The following is a 25786-nucleotide window of genomic DNA, read 5'->3' on the forward strand; positions in this document are numbered from 1 at the left end:
TGCCGCCCCGCGGGTGCCGCAGGAGGGCCCGCGCCGGCCCCGCGCCCGCTCTCCATGCTGCGCTGGCTGATCGGCGGCGGCCGGGAGCCGCAGGGCTTGGCCGAGGTGAGACGGCTCTCTGCGGAGCCCTGCGCTTGGGGCTGGTGGTGCCGTGAGGTCGGGATGCGCTGGGCCATGGCCTTTCCCGCTGGGTGGGTCTTGGCCCCGGGATGCACCGTGCTCCGGGCCGGGTCTCGGCCTGCGAGGCAGTCGGACTGATAGAACGGATTACGGGTGTCCTGGAAGAGAAACAGGGGAGCTGGGAAAGCACAGAGACGAACCTCAAGGCCTTCGTCTACGTCTGGGCACTTGAGTTCAAGGAGGACATTGAGGTGCTGGAACGTGTCGGGAGAAGGGGAACAGAGATGGTGCCGGGTTTGGACCACAAGTCCCGTGTGGAGTAGTTGAGCTCGGTTGGTTTTATCCTGGGAACAGGGAGGCTCAGGAGAGATATTGTCCCTCTCTCCAACTACCTGAAAAGAAGGAGTAGCCCTGGGGGTTGGTGTCTCGTCCCAAGCAACCAGTGACAGGATGAGGCCACAGTCTCAAACCGCACCAGGGGAGATTCAGGCTGAGCATCAGAAACAATTTCTTCACAGAAAGAGTGATTGGATATTGGAATGGGGTGCTCAGGGAGGTAGTGGAATCACCATCCTTCGAAGTGTTTAAGGACTGGACTTGGCACTTGGTGCCGTGGTCTAATTGACAAGGTGGTGTTTATCATAGGCTGGGCTCGTTCTCAGGTGTCTTTTCAAACCTAATTGATTCTGTGAACAGCAGAACGACCGAGCTAAGCTCCTGCTTTGCGGGAGTTATGGTGTGTAGCTTTCATGCAATTCTTGCAAGTTCTGCTTTCAAGACTCTTGAGATCGATAATGTAAGTTATAGGCAGTAAGTTGTTATTTATGTGTCACAGTAGTTTGTAGTAGCTTACCAGCATTTCTTCTTAGTACCTCATCCATGAAATATGTCTTGTTGTGGAGTGTACTATACAGCGACATCCTTGCTGCTGCTCAGATTAAGAGTGATGTTACTGGGTTAGACTGAGAAATTTCTGGAATTTTCATGTCTCTCAGTCTGCTGTAGTTCTCAGCATGGATTTAACAAGAGTTAATTAAAAGTATTGCTGTGCTCCATGCACTTAGTGCTTTTGTAATCTAGGCATGTATGAGGAAATAATTATTCTTCAGCTGCTGTTCATGAGCAAGTTATGCCAATATTATGCTTTACTTTAAAGGTCAGTACTTAATTTGGGTCTGCACCAGGTTGGAATGATGATGTGTGGAAATACCTCTGACTTTTGTCATGGGTTAAAATGCCAATTGGATGCAGTCACATTTGCAGGTTTGTGTGCAGTTGTTTTTAGAAGGAGGGTAGGAAATACGATGCAGTTTTCTGATGCGCTAGAAAACCGCATTATTGTGTGTCCCTCAAAGTTTGACTTCAGCTTTGGTTTATATCCTGTGATTTAATAAAGCATGAGCATAAATCAAGGTGTGGCCCGCTTCTTCCATTCTGCCGTTAATGCTTCGGTTAAATCCAATCCTCAGGACTTTTGTTCTCATTGTTTTACTCTCACAGAGTTGTGGAACAATAGTACTAATTTTGCTTCTCAGCTGAAAATCTGAAGAACAAGTATTCCTGAGGGTTAGTCCCTAGACTTTTCCTGCCCTGCATGGTGTAATATTGTTTCATTTAATAATCTTCATCACCATTAGTTCTTCAATAGGTAAGAAAGCCCACAGCAGTGTGTGGGCTGTGGACTTACAGTGCTTGTTTCCTGTGCTGTGGCTTCAGGCAGGTGTGTTAGAGTGGCATTGCACTGGGTGAATAGAGGAAGCCTCTGGCAAAGCTGTCCTAAGTTTGTGAGATGGAAATTTCTCCTTACTTGTTTCTTTTTTTTTTTTTTTAAACTGTGGAATCAGAATCTCTTCAGGTGGTGGCCAGCCATGGTGTTATCTCAGTCATGGTGGCTCTGGTGGTGGGAGCACTTCAGTGCAGGAGCATCGTGGTCTATAGGAGCTGATCTGCCATGCTCCATGATCCATAGATCAGTATTCCTGTGTGCTCTCGTATCTGTGTTTTTCATGAATAGCTTTGGAAAATCCTACTTTTTAAATGCTTCACATCTTGGGAAGTTTTGAGGTTGACATGAATTTTTTTTTTCCTGATTACTGTAATTTCACTTGCAGGTCATGCATAAAAGTATGCATGTTGGGAATAGATTCCATTAACATCAGTGTCCAGATTTTACCTCCAGAAATTTGGTGTTGGTACAGGAGAGTCCAGTTAGTAGTTTGTATAAAAAAATAGATTTCTTCAGAGAAAGAACATTCATGTAACCCAACACTTGGGTAAATATTAATGAAGATCTGAAGAGAGCATAACTTGTTGTAAGACATTTCTGGGGAAAAAGATGTTATTTTGTTCTCATATATAAGTGCCTTGTCAGCCCTGTAATTTTCAGTATTCACAGGGATTGTTAGAATTAAGATCAGACATATTGTTCAAAAGAAATAACACCATCTTGTATTGAATAGGAAGCAACATCAGACTGTACAATTGGGATGTTAATGATACCAATTCTGAGTTTTTCAGAATGGTGTTAAAATTGTTTCCTGAATGTTTGTTTTCTGACTGTAGTATTGGTATACTGAGATTTCCTTAGGATTTTTAGAACTCTAATTTTTTAAAAGGAGAGTTTTGATTAGCTTATAATGGATGAACTCCAAGTTATTTAGTTTGTTACTACAGTCATGCAGATTCTACTTGCATTATTTTAAAGGGGAACTGCTGTTCTCATGTGATTGAACAAAATGAGGAACAGTTGCTTCGTGAATTGCATCAGGTAGCATAAAAGCAATATAAAATCACAAGGGCTTCATTTAAAATTAAGAACTCTTCACTTTGAAAATAACAACAGGTTTATTTCCATCCATATTTATTAACTATGTCGTTATTAATTCCCAAGGAATAATGTCATAGTACCAATATCAAAGTAATAGAAAATAATTTATTAATCCTGCAAGAAAAAGTTCAAGTTTCTGAGGATGACGAGTTTGTCTTTCATGTGGTGTTACGTGTCATGTGATGGATGTTGCACAGTGTTCTGTAGTTGCTGTTTTTACAATGTACATTCAGTTGAAATTCTCAAAGAAAGGACAATCTTGGAAACAGTGTGTTGTTGACTGTTGTGTAAAATAAATCTAGAAGGGAGAGAGTGCTGTCACTGTTTAGATGGTTAAAAAAAAAAGTCTGGCAAGTTGTTTCAGAATGTTTAAGATCTTAATTACAAAAAGGTTGTCTTGAAATAAAATGATGATTGAAATTGGCAGAACTATTCTGCCTTAAAAATGCAGCTGTATGCAGTATTTTATTGACCCTGCCTAGTGATCAGCTTGCTCCAAGTGATTGATTGTTCTTTTAATTAGTAGTCTAGTTGGGGGTAATTGCAGATGCTGTTCTATAAAATGATTAATCATTCTCTATATTTTTTAAGCAGTTTGCTGTGGTATTTTGTGAATAGAGTACCAGTGGGGGATTTACATATTATGCAACAGAACAGTATTTGTTCTTGTTTGTTTTAAATATGTTGTCTTTATATAAGATTTGACATTGAACAGTAGATGAAAGATATGAGAGGTTCACAGCCATCTCGTAAGAGGTGTAATTTAATGAAAAACTGAATGTATGGTGAATTGAGTCATGAAGCTGGCTTCACACGACAGCTTATAATTGAGCTGGGTTTCATCTCACTGTATCAGCGATTAAATCAGTACAAAATGTTTTTGTTGAGAAGAAAATGCTATATCGTAATTTAAAATACAGTCTATAGAAAGCTATTATTTATATGAAATAACAGGAAATTATATTTTATTATGATTTTCATTAAGGCAAAATGGTATTTCAGAAACTTTGCACATGGGTCTGTATGTAGACCCATCACAAAGACCTGATGAAAATAAGTATGTTAGTACAAAATAAATTTACTTCCTTTTTTATGAATTTTAGAAATCCTCTGTACAGACAATTGGTGAAGAACAAATACAGAATCCTTACACGGAGCTCCTTGTGTTGAAAGGTCATCAAGATATAGTACGATTTCTAGTGCAAATAGATGATTGCAGGTATGAAATCCCATTTCAAGTTGTTTCACAGTGTCCTTGGCAATATGTTTGTAAAAATGTAGTAACATTTTAATCCTGTGTTTTTACTTTTGGGGGTGAGAGCTGGAAAAACTGGTGTTAAATCAAGGGATGAATACTCCCTTTTCTTGCTATGTTACTGTATCTTTTGGCTTCTCTTTTAAGTCTTACTTTAATGAGAAAATAATGGTCATTATGTTACATTTCTCAGTACAGTTTCATTTGTTGTAAGAATTGCCTTTAGCTAATTCATCTGTTTTTTTTCAGTTTATTCCTGGTCTGAGTGCTGCCTTCTGTACATGCATAGATTCTTACAGGACAATATGCGGTCTGCTGCTGTTCTCACAGGATGCATGTGTCCTGTCTTTCTGAATCGAGGATAGCTGTTGTTTTACCTTGTGGTTCTATGAAAGAGTGTAATGGACTCCTACAGATGTGCTGTAGAATTGGACATGACATCTTCAACAATGAGTGTTGCTTTTCATTTCTTTCTGATCTTTTTTGCACTTCTTTTGGTGCTATAGTGCTAAACTCACTTGAGCTTTGGTTAATGCAATTTTTTTAGCTTTGCAAGATTTAAAGTTTTAGCTGCTTTATTCAGAATGACTGCTTAGTTTCAAAAGTCACTGTATGCCTGCCCTCTGCGTTACATGTCTCTTCCAGTTTGATCTGGTTCAACTTGGTATACTTTTTTGAAACTGATACTTCCTTTGTTTCTCTCCTTCAGGTTTCAGCTATATTCACCTTTCTGTATATTTCCTAACAATCTCTGTCTGTAACTTCTGAAGACTGAGTTATCTGTCTTCTGAGGACAGAGTTATCTAAAAGCTGGAAAACTGGTTAAGAAGATGAAATAATTGTATTTACCTTTGTCACTTAGGAAGTGTGACTGAGAGAATGAATTATGATAGTTGTACATTACAAACTAGTTTCTGTTCTAGTTTTATCTAAATTTACCTTGCATGTTCTTTAATTTAACATAATTCTAAGAGAGAGGGAATAATTTTCTGCTTTAAAAGTAAGGTTGTAGAGTCTGTATTCAGTCATAAAAGGTAGGACTCTTGACTGATGCGGAGAATTAAATAGAAAGTGTTAGTGTCTAAGAACATAAGTAATAGGCAAGATTAGTTCTGTTAAGGAGATGTAGTAATTTATATCTTTTACCGATTAGACAAACAGAAGGGAAATTCGAGTATAGTCATCAATACACTGCATGAAGTTAACATGGCCTAGAGTTTGTTTTATATCTTATAGGTGTTTTGTGATGGAAGAGTCTGAAGATTCTCTTCCTCCCCATGCGCATTGATTGGAAGAGACCTTGCTAGTGGTCTCTTCCAGTTCAGAAATGTCCACAGAATCTTATTTTCTAATATTATATATATCTATATATATACATAAATAAAATTTCACAGAAGACTCCATGGAGGATTTTTAGCTTGCCACTTTTTATTTTAAATGTTATATATCTGTATCTGTATCGATATATATATATATATGTCAGGAAAGTTACATGCATTTTTATAACATTTATTTTTCTGTATAGTAGTCCACCAGAAGATTCATATAAAAATGGAAGAATCCTGTATGGTTTCTTCAGTCTTTTTTTTCCCCAGACAGCTTAGTAAAATAACCCTTTATCAAAGTATGTTTTTCTCAAATGTAAACTGAATATGTGTCATTCATCTTTGTAGAAACACCACAGTATTCTTAGCTTGCACATGCAGTCTTATAAAAAGAAGTCTTTTTCCGTTTTGGGCTTTGTTATTTGGTGGCAGGTAAATTACTAAAGGTAAAATAATGATAATCATTGTAAAACATCACCTTAGTGGTGATGTTTAAGATAGGTTGTGAAATAGTATATGGATAATGAGTGAATTGTATAGCTGGTTAGTATTCTGAGAGTTTGAGGAGTTTCATAGAGTTGTTTCAGTTGTTACTGGCAGTAATTCTAAATTCTGTTTACCAAGAATATGGTATTTTCTGTATTGTTAAACACATGATAATATTTTTCACTTGATTCTTTTCCATATGACTAGTATTGTTACTCAAGCTTCTGAAATGTTTTTGTTTAGTTTCTGCGGCTATTCCATTGTGTGGTTTTTGTCAACTATTGTAAGCCAAGTTTCACGCTTCAGGTCTTTAGATAATATCATCTTAGTGAGAATTTTACAGAAGGATTTTCTTGTTTTCTCAGTGGCTCAGCTAAAACCAGTGAGTGGAAAATTTTCTCATATTGGTTTTTGAAGATACTAAATAAATCCTCTATGAATGTAACAGAAAGCTGGTTGTTTTTTTGGGGATTTTTCTTTTTTGCTCTTGTACTTTTTAAACATGAAGTAAGGCTCATATTGATTGGAAGATCACTAAAGAAGGCTAAGCCTCAGCAAGAGTCTTCCAAAAACTGGACTGAGATAAAATTGCAAGTAATACTCTAGCCTTTGACACATTATATTAAACAGAGTCCCTAGCACATTTTAAGAAGAGATTTTTTTTTTTTTATCATTTGACCATTCTTTGCTCCTTCAGGAAACAAATAAGGTTATAGATGATGGTGATCATGACTGGAAAAGACTGAGGTAACCCATGAAGACATTTTATAACACTATTGGAATTCTTAAGTCTTGTTTTTATATTAGGTATATGTTGATAATCACCTATTTAAATACACTATTTCAGTTTAGAAACTGTAATTAGGATTTACAAATGCATGTTTATAAATATACTATTTCAGTTTGAAACTGTAATTAGGATTTAAAATGCATGGTTATTCTTTAAAGACTGAATCTGATATATCTTATAAACATTTTTAGTTCTGTAAGTATTGACTGTTTTTCCATTACATTATGCTATAATGAAGTTTTCAGTTTGTTATGGTTCTTTGTTTGGTTTGGTTTTTTTCCAGGTTTGCATCTGCAGGAGATGATGGAATCATATTTCTGTGGAATGCTGAGGTTAGCTGTCTTTTTTAGGGGTGGCTTGTGTGCTCTGGACAGGGTAGAAGTAGAGAAGAGGTGAAAATGTCTAGGAGCAAAAAAATCGGAATAAATAAGAATTGCTGCAGAGCTACTGTTTGAAAATGTTTTGCTGTTTAAAAGCAGAAGTGTGAAGTTGTGACTTTAGTTACTCTTTGAAAGTATGTTCTGTGTTTGCTGTAAATGCTGAAATGCTGACTAGTTACTCAACAAATTTGTAGGAAGATCCCAAATTTGCCAGGATTTTTATATTCATGTAAGATTTAAATACATTTCAGTCACTCTGTTAGTAATCCCTCTTTAGTATGACTGATTAATGGAGAGCTATCACAAAATTGTATTTAAAAGGTACCAAAGTCAGTAGGAATTAAACATTTCATACCATGCATGAACATGCCCTTAATTGCTTGCTGTGATAAAGCTCTTGCAACTTTTGAAAACCTTAATAAGACATTAGTTTTATCATACAAATAGTGCTCTGTAAGTGTGACACCTGCTGTTTTGCTCTACTGCTCTGTTTCTCCGTATCATTGACAACACTGTAGAGAACCGATGAACATTAGACCTAGGTTAAGGAAGTCTAGTATATGAGTTACATTGTTTAGTAAGAAGTATGAAGGGTCTGCAGTGTATCAGTCATTCAGTTGAGGAAGAAAAATATCCAGACTGTAAATTTTCTTTTAAATCTTCTGAAAAATTTTGGTGACATTTATAGTGGTCAGAAGAAGAGACTTGAAACTTTTCTTTTGAGCAGTTTCCACTAGTGCTTTCCTGGTTTTGAAAGCCTTTTATAATTCTATAATTGTATAATTTGTAAAAGTAAAGGGATTTTAATATTAAAACTCATGTGTGTGTATATATATGCCCAGTGTTCTGAGCAGCTTGTAAACATAAAACTCATTTGGATATCCAGCTTTATGAACCGAGTTCCATTTTCTATTTCTGTAGGACTTCTATTGTGTTTGTTAAAGCAAATCTTTGCACTTTTAATTTAAAATATTAATCCACGTCTCTCAAGAAATTTGCAGCTAAAATTACCCTGTATTTTTGCTTTATGCTTGAAATGCCGATTTATTTCTGCATGTTTGTTTGTAAGGTTTTTCCATTTAACTAAAATGTTAGTAGAAGTAGCTGTAGTTGTCTAAAGCACCCACTTGAATCTATAGACAATGTGCATAGTAAATAAATCTGGCAGGAGGTTGGCCATAAATATAGGTCAGGTTTTTCCAATAGTTAAAATTAAAAAAAAATACATTTTCAGTTAAGGGTTTGTCAACAAGTCTGAATTGGTGTAGGATTTATTAAGAAGGATGATTAGCCAATATTTGCCTTAAAATTAAATGAGTTTTAATTGTGTTCTTAGGGGCTTTTAGAGTTTTTTTAGTCAGAGAATAATTTCCATTATGTACTACTTCTTTAAACTTACTCATAGTGTGTTATTTAAGGTCTTGAACAGTACTGAAGGTAGTAAGTAGAAAATCCTTAAATTTCTTTAGAAAGGGAAATTTTAAACTCATAGTAATTCTTGCTTTAAAAAGTCATTTAATACCTATATTTTCTGCTATTGTAGGCATTTTCCTATTTTAACCTTAGTTTTCAATGTTTTTATTTTTCAGACTGGAGAAAAACTTCATGAACTTCATGGGCACACACACAAAATTACAGCTATAGCACCATTTTCTTCATCAGATGTTGCTGAAGAAAAAACTAATTTGGTTATAACAGCATCAGCTGATAGAACTGTTATTGTATCCTTTGATCTGGAGGGAATTTAAAATTCTATGGACCTTTTGTGGCTTTTACTTCTAAAGATAGCACTGACACAGGCTACAGCCCATTTCAAAACTTTAAGGCTACCTATACCCACTGGGTGTAATTGGATTACACAGGGGTTTCACTAGTTATTGTTCACATGTAGATAGATCCCTTGCCACAAAAAAATGAATCCATAACAGGCCTTTTGTGAATATAAATATTTGGCCTTTATGAATATATAATTTAGGATGAATATTGAGAAGACTGTCAGGGTTTGGGAGACTGAGTCTCTGCATACCTCTCTCCTAATGTCATTTAGTTACCAAAACAGCATTTTCATTTATGATACATAGAACCCTTTCAGTTTCCTTAATGAATAAAGACAGGTTTGGGACTGCACTAGTGGCAGACAGGTTCAAAAAGTGTCATGTTTCCATTCTACTGTAAAGGTACTGAAGAATGAATCCCTATGAATGTCTGTTGTTTTGTTTTATACATTAAGCTATCATGTCTGGATCATGGGTCATGTGGGCAGGTGTGTTAGAATGAATGGCATTGTGTTATTTAAGAATAGGTGCATAATGGCTGAGAAGTGGGCATAATTCTTAATTTGGTTTTGGATCTCTTAATACCTCAGTTTTCTTTTTGAGAGTAGGTAGATCAAAGGTAGTGGTGTGACTTGGTTTTATTACTGTGTTGGAAAAGGCAGCCTACAACATTTAAAATTTTTGTACTGTTGATGAAAAATTTAACATATTAGTGTGTAATTAAATATGTATTTCTCAGAGACCTTGATACTGTATTTCATAGTACTTACAGATTTATCTAACTAAAGCTCATGATCATTTCTCTGAAAAATTCCCTGAAGAACTTTTGCAGGAGACATATATCTGTTTTTTGTTCTGCAGTGTTTGATAGTTCTTCAAAGACTCAATGTATGGTTGTCTGGAGGGAGTGATCTATGTGTTTGGAACCAAAAATTAGATCTCTTGTGTAAGACCAGTCATCTTACTGATGCAGGTAAAAAAAAAATGGAAATTACTCATTATAGCTGTTAAAGTGCAAGTAAAATTGATCTGTATAATGATGCAAAACCAACTTGGCAAATTAATTTTAATTCTAATGATAACATTATGTATTAGAGCCACTCTTTATTTTTTTTAATGTCAAATTTAATTCTCATTTCTGAACTAAGACCACTTTTAATGTTCTGTGCTGTGTGAATTTTAGAATATCTCAGATCACAGTAACCAGTACAGTACATTATCTTGGACTAGAGGGCTAGAGCTCAGATGCTGATTTATGTGTTTGCTGTAACATGTACCAGATCCTTTGACTGGCTTTTTGTCTGATTGAGTGGGTGTTTTATTATATTTCTAGAGTGAAAATTTGTAATAGCAGAGCAGTAAAGATTACTTTTTTATTGTTAAGAATCAGTACTTTTGATGTAGAAAATGCATGTTTCAATAGGAATATAATAATCAGAAATCACTGTCAATCATGCTTTTCTGTTAATAAACTGATATATTATCTGTCCATGTGGAGAAAATTTTTCATGTTATTGCTGTACTTTACCAAGATGCTTACAAAGCTGTGAATCACATTCAAAGATGGAAATTATATTGGCTTTATTTTTGTCATAGAATAAAGTAGTGGTAGGCGAAGACTTCTAAATCCTTGAGGGTATTAATACTTCTTTTGGTTCAATGTGAAATGCCATGCTAAATACCACTTGGACTGCGGTGCTTAGTATGGAGTGCTATTGAAACTTTGGTACAAGGAATCAACGGAATGTGTGGCATGGGCCCTCTCTTCTGTCCTAATCGCTGACTTCCTTTGTGGGGAAAGAGGTTGCTTATTCCTTGGGGAATTTTCTTCTAATGGTGCTTTGGCAAAGGGTGGGGAAATTTTGTGCAGGATGAAAACAGATGATAGCAAGCTGGGCATTTTATCATATGCTTTATTCTTCTTTTTCTTGCTCTGCATGTTATTTTAGAATTGTGCATACTTGAGGTAGTATCAGTATCTGATTTTGGTACTGCCTGTGTTTAGGGCCACAATAATTGTCATGGTGTTTTTAATACTGTCCAGCATTAGAACATAAATATCTTAATTGTATTTAAAATAAAAAGATCATTTAATTTCAGCTTCACCACAAGTTTGATGTTCAGAATTCTGCTTGATTCAGACCAAAACTCCTGATCTTACCTCTGTTTGAGATAAACTGTTCATTTCTGATGCCATTTAACTTAAGTCAATAGACTTTGGTTTTGATAAGTGGAAAGTAGATTGTTAAGAATTTTATTAATAAAGAATTAGCAGCTTGTTGTGCTTTCTTGTGATCAATAAATATTCTTTCCCCCCTTTTTTCAAAGGCATCAGTGCTTTGGTTGAATTGCCCAAAAATTGTGTTGCAGCAGCAGTTGGCAAAGAGCTGAGTGAGTATCTTGCATTTTCCAGTGTTCATGCTCCTCCATAAGAGCTGCTTATCAGAGATATGTTTGAAGAGCACTCTGCTGAAATTGTATAAGAAAAGTAAATGGTATTAGGTTGTAGTCAGCAACATTTTTTCTTTGACCATTGACAAAGAGGAGACTATTCTAATCTTAATCAAGAATTTTTGGAAATATGCATGACATACAAAACAAAATGTTTCTGTATTTAGAATTATAGAATCATTAAGATTGGGAAAGACCTCCAAGATCATTGAGTCTAAGGTTTGACCTGTCACCACCGTGTCAACTACCATAGAACTAAGTACCATATCCAGTGATTTCTTGAACACCTTCAGGGATGCTGACTGCTCCACATCCCTAGGCAACCCATTCCAATGTCTAATTACCCTTTCAGTGGAGAGATTCTTCCTGATGTCCAACCTGAACCTCCCCTTGAACAACTTGAGGCCACTTCCTTTTCTCCTGTGACTTGTGGCCTGTAGGAGGAGGCCAATGCCCACTTTGGCATGACCTCCTTTCAGGTAGTTTTAGGAAGTGATAAGGTCTCCTTTTACTCCATGCTAAACAACCCAAGCTCTTGTCTCTTAAGACTTATACTCCAGACCCTTCACCAACTCTGTTGGTGTTCTTTGGACACAATATCTTTCTTGTCATGAGGGACCCAGAATTGAGCACAGAACTTGAGGTGTCGCCTCAAGTGGCTGTTCTGGCCTCACCACTGTGGAGTACAAGGGCACAGTTGCTGCTCTGGTCCTGGCCACACTGTTGCTGATGCAGGCCAGGATGCCACTGGCCTTCTTGGCCACCTTGGCACCCACTGACTCATGTTGGTCAAGCAGGACCTGCCTTTATTAAACCCATGCTGTCTGGGCCTGATTCCCTGGTTGTCCTGTATGTGCTGTGTGATTACACTCAAGATAATTTGTTTCATCACTTTACCTGGCACTGGCATTAGGCTGACAGGCCTGTGGTTGCCTCAGTCCTCCTACAACCAGTCATGTAGATGGGCATCACATTAGCCAACCTCTATTTGACTGGGACCTTCCTGGTATACAAGGACTGATAAATGAAAGAGATCGGCTTGGTGAGCTCTTCTGTCAGCTCCCTCAGTGTTAGTGCCACCTGTCCAGATCTGATTATGGCAATTGACATTTGTTCTTCTGGAGAAGGTCTGGAGTTGCTTACCTGAGTTGTCAGATATTCAGATTCTCTAGAGCTTCCTTATCCTGGGATCTGAAGTATGAGGTATTGATGATCTCTAACTATCCAAGGCTATAATGAGTAGCTTTTATAGTACCCTTGAGATAGAAAAGAAATTCCAAGACTGATTAAAATAAAGTCTTAATTTCTGACAATATCGGTTGCTTTACTAGAGGATATTAAATTCATTGGTTTTGAATATTAATGTTTCACATAGATGAGTCCTCAAGAAAACGTATTTCACTTTTAGTAACTTATCCATAAAGATGTCTGATACTTTTCAATTCTGATGTTGACCAGTTGTCTGAATATCAGAGTTACTAGGCTGAAGTGTTTATCCTGTATTTGCTGAAGCCTTAATGGTAACACTGAAGTAAATGCTTCCTGTTTTTTGATTAAAAGTGGCTTTTATATGGTCTCACAATGTTTAATTTGTGTCTCTGAAAATGTTGTTTTATTTAGACCTAGCTCCATCTTATTCCAAATGAAAAAACTTATTTTCTATCTTTGAAGTAATTTTTAGGCTGAGTGCTTCTAACAATGGGTCTGAAGGTTGGAATATCCTTGAAGTAAAGCGCCTTGTTGACCATCAGGATAACATTTCATCATTAGTCAGTGTTAATGGTAAGAATAATTTTCTAATATTACTGGGTTTGTTAGTTACCAGTGGGATATTTCAGCCATGGAGTTTGTATTTGAACCAAAGTTTTAACTGGAGTGAAACTTAGTAACTAGTGGATGTACCTTTTTGTGTAGCTGCAAAGGTAGTGATGTGACAAAATACAATTTCTTTGTTTATGGATTAACAGTGAAATGAAACCAGGTGAGTTGTAATGTAGAAGACTCAATGTCATTGATGGAGATGGAACTCTTGGTCTTTCTATTGTGAAAGTTAAAAATGCTACTTTTTTTGTCTTGTTCCTTCTTATTCTTAAAATGGGATATGCAGTGCCACGTCCCTTGCAGCTGTAGTCCTAAGGTAACTGGAGATTCTGAGTATGCAGATGTGAGCCTGCATGAAGAGCCTCTATAGAGAGGGTCTGGAAGCTGATAAGATCTATGCTGCTCATTAGGGTAATACTGAACTAATACCTGAAATTCTGTCTGCTCTGTGAAGGTATTGCTGGTGGGATAGAAAGTGTTTATTTATCCTTGGCTGTAGCTGTGTCTGCCTGGCTGGCACAAAGAGGCTGTATTACTGAGGTAACAACAGGCTGGAAAAAAGAAAACGGGTTCTATGGTACACGTTTCTGAGCTTAACTGTTGCCATTATTTTCTTCTGTTTGATTATGAAAGGAGAGCAGTGTTTGGCTTAAAAAGACAAGATGCTACCTGCATTAAATATTGTTGTAGAAGTTCCTTTCCATGTGTGATAAATGAAGTCATGACCAGCTACTTCAATATTGCCATTAACTCATTCATTTAATTTGTGATCAGTATTTCTATTTAGGGCAAAGATGTACTTTGTTGTGTCTGGGGGATGTTGGGGGATGCTTCCCTAAGGAATAGAAGGGCTTTGTATGTAGAAATGAAGTTCAAATATTTGTACACACTTCTGGTGGCATTACTTGCCTTTGCAACACTGTGCTGTGCACTGTGGCCAGTGAATGTTCTTCTTCCTGGTTCTAATTTTACATGAGCACTTGTCTGAGCTATGTCAGGTAATTAGATGAGTATTTACTCAAAGAGAGAGGTTTTTGTCCAGTCAGTTATGCACTGCACATTGTACATAGCTTTTTACATAAATGGGCTGTCTTTCTAGGGTTGTAGCTTTTTATAAATTTTTTTTTTAATATAATATGATTTCTACGTGTGTTTTTTTTTCCCTTCAGATTTGGCTTTTGTGACAGGTTCTCATATAGGTGAGTTAATAGTTTGGGATGCGCTTGACTGGACAAAGCTGGCATCTGAGTGCAACTTCTGGGACTCCTCTGTCCATCCAGATGTACAACCAGAAATAAAGTTATCCCAGAGCCCACATGAAACTTCAGTTCAACACTTAACATCTGATGAGGAGGTAAAAAGCTTCAGAGTAAATTACTTTAAGTAAGCTAGGATGATCTTACCACAGAAGATTGAGTGGTTTATATTTTCAGTTTCCTTGTTTTGATATGAGTGGCTTCTTTTAAATGTGCACAGCTATTTTATATGGTCAGTAGTTTTTATATAAAATATTTGCTGTTGACCTATATGAAGAGTTTAATATGTTGATGGTATGGAAACTAATATAATGGACTGTCACAGCAGCATTTCTTTTTGACTAATAAAGATTTATTACTTGTTTAAAATACCACTAGAGAAAAGTAAAAATGGGTGTGTGTTTTGATGGCATCTTCTTTTATATTCCAGATCCTGGAAATAATGTTTTCCCAGTAATGCACCTGTTTGAGCAGTTACAGCTGAGGTTACTGTGAGAATACTATGGGGTACTATTTAAGAGTAGGCATATGTTTATGCTTACTAATAAATCAGTATTGCTCTTTCTGTTCAGGAAGACTATCCAGAATTATATACTTAAATGTTTCCAAGATCCTGTCTACTATAGTCATGCTTTAGTGATAAATTCTTGGTCAGAATACTCAGTTAGAACTCAGTTATCATACAGCAAACACTAAAAATACTCAGGTTGATGTTTAATTTTGTGAAATGTTACCAACATTTCACAAAATTAAATGTGGCAAAATAAAAGATCTTTCATTGTTGAGTTACACTGGGATTTGGTTTGGGGCATGTAGGTGCGTTATTGAGAATGATTAAGAAAGAGATTCATGGAAATGGATTCAGATATATAAGCTGTAAAAACATAAAAGCTGTGGAAAAGCCTGAATAGAGGGTAAGGACCAAAGAGTCACCTGACGCATTTGCCTCTTTCTGAATAGAACTTTCCTAAAACACTGGAGTGAGAAATACTGTGGGAAGTTGGGGGGCTAAAAAGATGTGGCTGCCCTTAAAGGTGGGATATACAGTGGTTTTGTTGTCAATGCTTATTTCTACAATAAGCCAAAAATTAATTTTATTTAGGATAAGTCCTCTAATTCAGCTTCAGAACACTCTGATTCCATGCTTGAAAGCTACATATGATGTGTTTTAAGGGAGTAGGAAAGAATTTGAGGAAGGACAGAAGTTTTCAAAACATTCAATGTGGAATCTGGGGCTCCTGTCTTCCATTCATGAGACTGAACTAAATAAATAAATAGGTGTGATTTTTTTTTTTTAATTGTGAGAGTTTTGAGTGATGGGAAGAAAAGGTTGTTCTAGTATTACATACCAAAATAGAAGGTGCTTTTAAGGTAGTGCTGTCTGTATTGTAAAGCTCCTCAAGGAGCTTAAAGTGTGGTGCAGAAATGTGTTTGTCTAAGATATTATTTTGTTATGTGCTATCTCAAAGCAGACCACTGCTTTTCATATTAAAAAATAGTGTAAAATATATGTTTTCTCTGTCTTCCAGACTTGGTAGTTAGGTAGTTGGAGAAGATACACTTGTCTAGTTTGACACTGGGCTTGTAGGCAAAACATGATTCAGAAAAAAATGGGATGGTAAAAGTTTTCAAAACTAGGGAACAGTGCTAAGGAGTACATCTGCTGTTCTGGTATGTGTATTTAGCTTGCCTATTAATAGAACTGTACAATTCATGCTTCATATGTTTTATTTTCTTGGATTTTGAGATGACCAGGATTTTGCCAGGGCTTGTGAATAAAGAAGAGTGCTCCATGAATAGCATCTTTTGCAAAGCCGTAAGATTGTATGGCTCAAGTTGGAAGAGTTATGTGGAAAGCCATTGAATTTGAACCTTATGAAAGCTAAGATAATGGGCTTAGTGGTTTGTTTTTTGTCTTGATTTCCTATTGGTGGTATCAGAAATCTGTTCAGCTTCAGTGCTCCCACAACAGATACACATAAGGGAAAATAAAAGAATAAAAACCTGAACAAAGAGTTTTGAACAATGTCAAAACATTGATGAATGTATACAGGAAATTTTAGTCAAAAGACCCTAGGCTGCAAGTTGTACAAAATGTTGACAGACGTGCAGTGTGAATTGTATATCAGATATTAATGTTTGGGTTGTGTAAATGGAAACTGGCTGTTCAGGGAAATGTTCCTAAACACTGTCATCTAAACAAGGCATGTTCAAAACTGCAAATATGTACTGAATGGAAACCTTTTGCACTCTTCTGGTACTGAATACAATCATGTGTACATGCACAGGATTGTACACTTGTCCTCTGTAAGTTCATCAAAAGACATGAAGCGGTCCAGGTCCAAAGATCTGTAAACTGTTTCTGGTGTCTTAGGGTCATGATGATTATGAGGTGGAATGCCTGCAATCTTTTAAAGAAGAGCATTGAATGCAAAATGCAGTATTGCATAATACTTTGCTATGAGAGAGTTCCTTTTCGGAATTCAGTAGAGCTCAAATTCTTGAGCAAGGTCTCTTTATCCATCTCTGTCTTTAGTTAAGAATAATAGTAGTTTTTCTTGATAAAACAAAGGCTTTTCAAAACATCGGACATTATTTTACTGTAAGAACATGAGCATTTAATTACAGAAGTGTATTGATTGGTTGGTATCCTTAGTTTCTGCTTAGACTCTGAAGAACAGGATAAAAATACAGACATAAAATTACTGCTTAGAATATAGGATTATATCCCACATTTGCTTTTAAAAAATCCATCTCTTTTTATAACTTGCCAATTTCATATGTTTGGGATAAAACAATAACATGAGGATAGAAACAAGCTAGGTCATAGTATCATTGGAAATCCATTATATGCAAGGTGATCCTTTGGTATCTGTTTCTGTAAGTTGTTCTATTGAATTTTCTTTCCAGTGTGTGTTTGCTGCTGTTGGGAAAGGCATATTCGTATATAATCTTCAAATGAAGCGTGTGATTGCCTGCCAGAGAACTGCTCATGACTCCTCTGTGCTGCACATTGAGAAGCTTCCAAACAGGTACAAAAAACATAGTACATTTTGTTAATGCAATAAAGAAAAGCAAAACCTGGAAGGGTGACTAGATACAGACTGCAAAGCTACATTGGATTTTAGGGCAGGGACTTGATTTTCAGTTTGATCTGCTTTTATTAGGTAGAGCTTGTTATCTGTTTTTGCAAAATTTGTTATTGTAATTCAGTGGGAAAACCTATATTTCCAGTATGACTGGTACACAGGCTGAAAATACCTCAGCTATTTTCAAAATCAGATTTGATGAAGCACTTTTGTTTGTATTGTGAAAATGTAGCTTAATGGCATTTTACTAATAGAAAGCAAAGGCATATAGCATATATTTTTCATTAAATATTTTATAACACTTGAAGTGTTTTTACAAAAATTAATAAACTTGCCATTTCTGTTTCTTAGTGCAGAGTTTCTAGCTGGAACTTTTGGCAGCCAACTTGGACAAGTTGCTGCATATATATGTATATGCTGTAGTATACCATAGATAATAGTACTAGATCCCGTTATGTTCTTGTTCAATGGGGCAAAATCTGCCAGAAGATAAAAACTGAGGCCTTGGTCTTGTAACTGCATGTATGCTAAGCTGTTCTAAATGTGTAATGAAACAGAGTACCTTTCCTTTCATTATTTTTCTGTAAGAAAAATAGGGTTTTGCTTAATGAAAGTAAACTTACAGAAACGAGTTAGAGGAACTGTGTTTGCAGAGTCTAGACTGGTTGTGTTTTGGTTTACATAGTGGTGTGCTTTCAATATGGAGTTGAAAAGGTTTATTTTTTTCCACTTATTCTAAATATCTGTTATACTTTGTTCTGCTACTAATGAATTTTGTTTTCTGTGGAACATCTGTGCACCCTGCCACATTTAAGAGTTCTAGTAAAATTGTATAGAACCTGAGGGACTTACTGTCTCTTTCATAGAGGCATCACAAGGTGATTTGCACAGGTAAGTATCCATGCTAGTGTTGCTTATCAACTGTTTTTACAGGCAGCTGATCTCCTGTTCAGAAGATGGCAGTGTGCGCATTTGGGAACTCAGAGAAAAGCAGCGGCTGCCAGCTGAACCAGTTCCAACAGGTTTGCTAGTAGTGGGGAGTGAAAGGAACATTTAAAAACTCAGTATTCAACATACAGGAATAGAGAGGCTTTCGGGTAAAGAGTGATAATGTCTTTTGTTTAACCAGCTGATTACAGGTGTGGGAGGGAAGCTGAAGAGAGTGTGAGTTCAAGTACTCCAAGCTCTGATACAGGATGATAGAAGATCCAGCTGAAGCAATTCTGTGCCATAAGGCTTACTTACAGTTTACAGTTGTATGAGCCAGTTAAAAAAAAAAAAAAAGACCTGACAAACCTTGATCCTTTCTTCCTTGTACCAAACAGTATTGAATTCTATACCGTACAAGAGTAAGGACCTTGTGATGAAAGCTTGCAGATAAGCAGCTGGCTGCAAAAAAAAAGGTGTTTTTCACATCTCCTCTTTGACCTTAGAATTATATTGGGACTTACAGTTTGGAGCTGTATCCAAACTCACATACTGCCTCTGGGCACTGCAGTCCTTAGAGCTAGTTGATTGTGTTACAGGGAGCATTTTCCCCAAGTAAAGACATTCATAGAATCACAGAATGGGTAAGGTTGAAAGATTCTACAGTGGGTCATGTGGTCCAGCCTCCCTACTCAAACAGGGTGATGGTGGAACACATGGCAGAGGATTGTGTCCAGATGGTTTTAGAGTATTTCCAGTGAGGGAGACTCCACAACCTCTGGGCAACCTGCTTCAGTGTTCAGTCACACACAGTAAAGGAGTTCTTCCTCTTATTCAGGTGGAACTTCCTGTGCATCAGTGTCTGCCAATTGTCTCTTCTCCTACTACTCAGCGCCTCTGAGAAGAGCCTGGTCCATTGTCTTAATACCTCTCTTCAGATATTGATAGGCATTGATGAGGTCCCCTCTCAAAGCTGATCAGGCTCAGTGTCCTCAGCTATCCAGATGCTCCAGTCCTCTCATTATTTTTACAGCCTTCTGCTTGACCAGCTTGCTTGTCCTGAGAAGTCCAGAACTGGACACAGTGCTCCTGGGGAGACCTTGCTAGGGCTGAGTACAGGGGCAGGATCACCTTCCATGACCTGCTGGCAATGCTCTTCCTAATGCCCCCCAGGATACCATTGGCATTCTTGGTCACAAGGACACACTGCTGGCTCATGGACAGCCTCTTGTCTACCAGGTTCTTCCCCACAGGGACCCCCAGGGTCTTTTCCACAGAGCTGCTCCCCAGCAGGTCAGCCCCAGGTGCCTGAGGCTGTTCCTCCCCAGGTGCAGGATCCTTCATTTGCCTTTGTTGACTTTCAGATGGTTCTTCTCTGCCCATCTCTCCAACCTGCCGAGGTCCTTCTGAAGGGCTGCACAGCACTCCAGAGCGTTGGCCATTGCTCCCAGTGTTGTGTTCTCAGTGAATTTGCTGAGGAGACACATTCCACCTTTTACAAGTCAAGAATGGACAAGTTAAACAGTTCTGGGCCCAGTATTAAACCTTGCAGGACTCTGCCAGTGACAGGGCTCCAACTGTGCCACTGATTTTGAGCCACTGGGATCTGTTGTTCAGCCAGTTCTTGATCCACCTCACTGTCTACTCATCCAGCCCGCATCCCTGAGTTTGTCTATGAGGATGTTCTGGGAGACAGTGTTGTAATCCCTGCTGAAGTCAAGTAGACAGTATCCATTACTTTTCCCTCATCCATCCAAGTAATTGTTTCATTGTAGAAGGCAAATAGGTCAGTCAAACATGGCTTACCTTTGTTGAACCTGTGCTGCCTGTTCCTGATCACCATCTTGTCATCCAGGTAGATAGAGATGGTCTCCAGAATGAAGTGCTCCATCACTTTCCCAGGGATTGAGGTGAGGCTGACTGGCTGGTAGTTTCTCTTTTGAATACCAGGGTGACATTTGCTTTCTTCCAGTCTTCAGCACCTCTCCTGATCTCCACGACCTTTTAAAGATGATCATGAGGAGCCTTGCAGTGGTGTCCACCAGCTCGCTGAGCACTCGTGGATGCATCCACTCAGGGCTCATGGACTTGGAAATGTCAGGCTTGCCTAGATGGCTTCTAACCTAATCCTCCTTGACAAAGGGAAAGTCTTCCTTCCAACATTCCTTTACCCTGGTCTCCTGGGTCAGAGAATGCTGAGGGCTGGTCTTGTCACTGAAGACTGAAGCGAAGTACAGTACCTGACTTCTCTGCATTCTGGCCTGCAGGGTCCCTCCCTCCATTTAGGAACAGCCCTACATTATCCTTAGTTTTCATTTTGTTCTTGATGTATTTGAAGAAGCCCTTCTTGTTGTCTTTGACACCCTTGGCCAGTTTTAATTCCAGATGGGTCTTGGCCTTCCTTGTCTCATTTTTCTTACTCTTACAGCCTCTCTGTATTTTCAGCTGGCCTGACCCTGCTTCCATCTCCTGTGTATTTCCTGCTTATGCTTGAGTAATGACAGTTCCTTTGTAGTACTTGCTACTCTTTGGCCAAGCTCGCTTGCACACTGGCAGTTGGGATCTTTGACAGGTGCTCAGGACAGTATAGTTCATGTCAAGGACTGGGAACAGCAACACTATTGCTCTTCTGTAGGAATTTTTTATTCAAGATGTGAATAATTTTCCTGGTGTATCTTGTTTACCTAGCTATTCATCTCTTGTTGGTAACTTTTGAAAATGTATTTTTGCTGCCTAGGTTGATTTAGAAACACATTTTCAGGAATATTCCATCTTCAGCATTGCTGGTGACAGGCTGATCTACACAGTCACTAGTGGTGTTTGGCTTCACATTATAAATTTATAACTTCAGTGAATTAAGATGTTTGGAAAAAACCTTAGGGAGATATTGCTGTTGATTTGCACTCTTTTTATTTTAGGGATCCCCTGAGAAGCTGTTCACCTCACCAGTTATCTCCCTTGAACCAGGGCCATGATTTAGCACAATTCTAGTTTTATGTGCTGATAGGGCTGAGGGAAGAATTGGGAATAAAGTCTGAACTGCGTTGTCAACAGAACCCAACCTTCTTACTTGTGTCAATACTGTTACACAGTTCTGGGGGCTGTGGCCGTGTACTTTTGTGCAATCTAAATGGAACATGTGAAGTACTATCTTTACACTCCACATTTGCTGATAGTTTTTGCTGAAGGAAGGAGGCAATGAGCCAGCACTTAGATGCTGTAGTGCAGAACATACAGAGGAGAGATTGGTGCCTCATTTTTGTGCTCTTTGCACAAGTAACAATTTAGGTGGGCAGAGCAAAGATAAACACCTGCATAAACTTGTCCTGCATGTACCTTTGCTGTTCAGTTCATTCTTTTAGGAAGTCTTTGTATTTGTTCCTAAATCTGTATATTGTCTCATCTAAGTGTGTAATTCAGCATGTTTCCTAAATTACATTGTGGCACAAGTAGCTATATTTTCTTCTTCCCTCAAGATGAATAATCCAGATGCTAAAGAGCTGCACAGTACAGTGCTTCTGTCTTTGCCATGCAGAGTGTCCTGCTTTTAGATTTTATGTGGCTTTTGTAGTTCTCTCTTTAGCTAGAAGAAATAATTTATATTTGTGATTTTTGTCAAAATAAGAGATTTTTTTCCCCTCACAGGGTTTTTCAACATGTGGGGATTTGGAAGGACAAACAAGCAGGCAAACCAAGCTGCTAAGAAGATGCAGGAGAATACACCTGTGTATTTCTTGGAGCTGGTTGGTGATTTGATTGGTCATTCATCAGCTGTGCAGGTAGGTCAGCATTAGTAAGAATGAGAAAAAGTGAGTGTTAGAAGTCACATAAATTTGACAGTGTTTTTTGAGCTGTAACTTTTAACTGTCTGGCTCTGGAGGCTAGGAACACATTTTGTGGTATCTTTAGTGCAGTGTGAAAACACTCAGTATACATACTGACTTAATATTCTAATGACAACTTGCTCACTGATGCCTGAGGACTGTGTTCGCACATAAATGCTAGAGATAATCTGACAGAGTATTTGGCTTCATTGAGAGACTGCAGACAATACAGCTGGGAACGTGTACGTGACCCAGATTTCATCTGAAGTTCACAATCTAAAGAAGGACTCCTACAAAAAAAACTGAAACCAAAACACACAGAGTTATTTCTTAACCCTCCATGCTGTGAGCATTAAGGAGGTCTTTTAACTTAAGCAGTACTACCAGTATTGTTCCATGCTTCTGTCTGCCTAAAATAGCAGGTGTTCATTTTAAATGGCATTTTCCCTCCACACTTTTCTGTCACAAGGTATTGGAGTAACAAAGCACTTCGTTACAGTGGACTTTTACATACGTTCTTGGCAGGAGCAGGGAGCAGGGAGAAGGGCAGCCAGAAGGGGATAGCGTGGTTCTGGAGTAGCTTTGCTCACAGGCATTCATGGGGCAGACTGGATTTCAGACTGCTGCTGCTAAAACCTGAAAGCTGTTCTTTAATAGCTAAGGTGAACCTTTCTGCTAAAGGGATTTCTTCAAGGCTCTCTTTCCCTTTCTGCCATCTTTCTTTTGAAAAACTGTTGGAGGGGGGTCTTAACCACTTGGAAGGTTGCTCTCTAAGCAAGGGGACATGGTGTGTAATTCAGCAAGAGAAACAAAGAAGGTGAGAGGCATACATTGGGTCTTGGCTGAGATGCAGAGCAAAGAAGTAACGGAGATGATGGTGGATGTGATTTCCTGCAGTGTTCTGCATATGGAAAATTTTGGGATTTTTCAAACTCTGGGAATATGGGAGCTGTTGAGTAAGAAAATGTCGAGTAGTGATGAAATGTGATGGCCAAGATGAGGACTTGGGAGACTATGTCTACTGGAACCTGTAGCTATTAAGTGAGCATTCCCAGGGCAGGTAGGCTTTGGCCTGAATGCTTCCCCTAGACAGATCCCTTTAACAAACTGAAGAATGAGGACATTGTGAGTATGCCATAGTGACATCACAGGTTCCATTGGCTGTCATGTTGGACTGCAGTTAGGGGTTAATCTTAGGCAGTCTTGTGATGATCTCAGAAGTCAGGGGTTAACTCATGATTTGTCAGCTCCATTGGTCTTGCAAAATCCTTCCCCTGGTGCTGTACTTCCCTCCAGTAATATGTTTCTTGCTTGTTTAACTTCCTCTGTGTGACTAGGCATGTGTCTGTCACAGCTGTTTGTCCTTTGATCTTTCCAGGCCTGCTGCTAACTCTACTGTGTTGTAGGGGGGAGGGGGGACAGTGTACCTAGTGAACACAACACTTCTGTTCCCAAGAACCCAGATCAGAGTTTGTGCAAGTTGTTCACTCTTCTACTGCTGACTTGAAACAAGTTTCTTCAGAATTCTGTCCTTTAACTTACCTATCTGTAAGTTAAGTTACTTATCACTGCTTTTTTAGATGGAGATCTTTCAGTATGAAGTGACTAAAGAGTTTGTTTCTGTGTAGCAATTTTATGGCATCTCTAACATACAGTATGTAATTTTGTATTCCTGTTTATAAGCAGAGCCATATCAGATACATATGTTTGTTTAGTCCAGCTATACACAAAATAATTAAGCAAGTTGACCATCTCATGCAAGCATCATGGTAATAATAGTTGTTTCATTGCAGATGTTCCTGTACTTTGGTGAACTGGGATTGGCTACATGCTCTGCTGACCACCTCATTATTTTGTGGAAGGATGGTGAACGAGAATCTAGCCTCCGCAGTTTAACACTATTTAAAAAATTGGCACAGAATGGTGATTTGCAGCTCAAACTTTAAATTGTTTGAATACAGGCTGTATATATGTAAACTGGATGTGTTTTAAATATGAGTGTAAAGAATCTGGGAGTCTGACTTCTAGTAGAGCTTACACTTAATGTCATATGTTATATTGGAACTTCTCTTAGTTGCTACTCTTCTCAAAGGGGGATTTTGCGTTTTGCTACACTCTGTCAGCAGAAATGGTGTTCTCTTGAAAGACTGAAGGTAATAATGACTCATTAAATAGTTTCTAGTATTATTCCAAATGTTTAAAATTATCATGAGTGAATGTCAAAATTAAGAATGGTGAAATACAGTAGATGGATCATAATTAAAGCAGTTGAGGGCATCCACAGTGCTATGTGCAGGAAGAAGGCACGGGAAGAAATCTGCAGCTTCCTGCTCTAATTTATTTCTATAAGCTGAACTTTCCTCACTGATGGCTCAGATTTGTGTGTATACAGAAAGCCCTGAAAGAAAGCATTCTTAAATAGAAATTTTGCACTTGAAATTAATATCCTGCATCAATGGTAAGGAAAACAAAAAGGTAGGTAATGCCAGTTTGTCAGATTCTAATTTTTGGCAAACTGAGGCAGAAACTGTTTACTAGTAGTAGCTGAAGTTTCACTTGGGTTAGCCTACATTACTGGACTTTATACAGCATTACCATTACACCATTACCAAGTTTAGCATGCAGTGTGATTAGTTTAGCTTAGTCTTTCCATAGTGCATTCATCAACTTAAATTGTATCTAATAAAAAGCATTTGCCTTACCATGAATTTTCAGAATCCTTTCTTAAGCAGTAGGAGTTGATGTTTCAATAGTAGTGAAACTGTGTTTTGCCATATGAATACTAAATTCTCAACTGAAGTCTGACTGCAGAGAAACCTGCACCAAGTTTGTAAGGTAAATAGTATTTCAGGGTTAAAAAAAATAAGTAGCTCAGTGCACAGATACTAAGAGTCTGTGCTAACAATAGCTAAACAGGAGTAGGGAAAATATGCAAACTAAAACAAAGCTCAAACCACAGCAACAAAAACACAAAAGCAAAAAATCGAATCAACACACAAGCAAATAAATAATCCCCTCTCCCCCCTCCCCGCCAACAACAACAAAAAAAAACAAACTGAAGAATGAAACAGTTAAACCCAGAACTGATACTAAGACAGCATGAGGAAGGACAAGATAATGAGTGGTACATTACCATTTGAACAGAGAAGAGCTAGGGAAAAGGGAAAGTTTGGGAACTTAGTGGTCATAAAACTATGTAGAAGATGGTGCTACTATCCTCAGGTCTACTCAGGAGATACAGCACTTAAATGGTGTGGGAATAAGTCTTGTGCAACTTTTCAGTGCCATCTCTTCCCTTTGAATCACTGAGAATTGTTTTCAGTACAGGAAACTGTGGCTTTAATTCCAGACCTCAGATACAATGGTTGCAGTAAGTGTGATTAAGACAAAGGGCTAAGCAGATTCTTGCAAGAGCAAAAGAAAGCTCCTAGCTTCCTAGGAGAAATTGGAGGTTTTTAGA

General features: G+C 38.0%; 1 protein-coding gene across 1 annotated transcript; it reads left to right on the plus strand.

Annotated features, from left to right (window-relative positions):
* Positions 1-25034, plus strand: WDR41 (WD repeat domain 41). The gene is made up of 13 exons (XM_063180130.1): positions 1-105; positions 4051-4166; positions 7087-7135; positions 8773-8904; positions 9298-9360; positions 9820-9931; positions 11287-11349; positions 13081-13191; positions 14400-14584; positions 17397-17518; positions 18509-18597; positions 22148-22281; positions 24120-25034. The coding sequence occupies exons 1-13, from the start codon at positions 55-57 to the stop codon at positions 24270-24272; spliced, it is 1380 nt and encodes a 459-aa protein (XP_063036200.1). The 5' UTR covers positions 1-54; the 3' UTR covers positions 24273-25034.
* The last annotated feature ends 752 nt before the right edge of the window (positions 25035-25786 follow it).

The sequence above is a fragment of the Melospiza melodia genome, chromosome Z, assembly GCF_035770615.1.
Source record: "Melospiza melodia melodia isolate bMelMel2 chromosome Z, bMelMel2.pri, whole genome shotgun sequence".
In the NCBI taxonomy this organism is placed as follows: domain Eukaryota; kingdom Metazoa; phylum Chordata; class Aves; order Passeriformes; family Passerellidae; genus Melospiza; species Melospiza melodia.

Coding starts and splice junctions, on each gene's coding strand:
- WDR41 (XM_063180130.1), top strand. CDS start 55: ATGCTGCGCTGGCTGATCGGCGGCGGCCGGGAGCCGCAGGGCTTGGCC. Junction 9,361..9,819: donor GTTTCCATTCTACTGTAAAG/GTACTGAAGAAT, acceptor TTTGTTCTGCAG/TGTTTGATAGTTCTTCAAAG. Junction 9,932..11,286: donor CAGTCATCTTACTGATGCAG/GTAAAAAAAAAA, acceptor CTTTTTTCAAAG/GCATCAGTGCTTTGGTTGAA.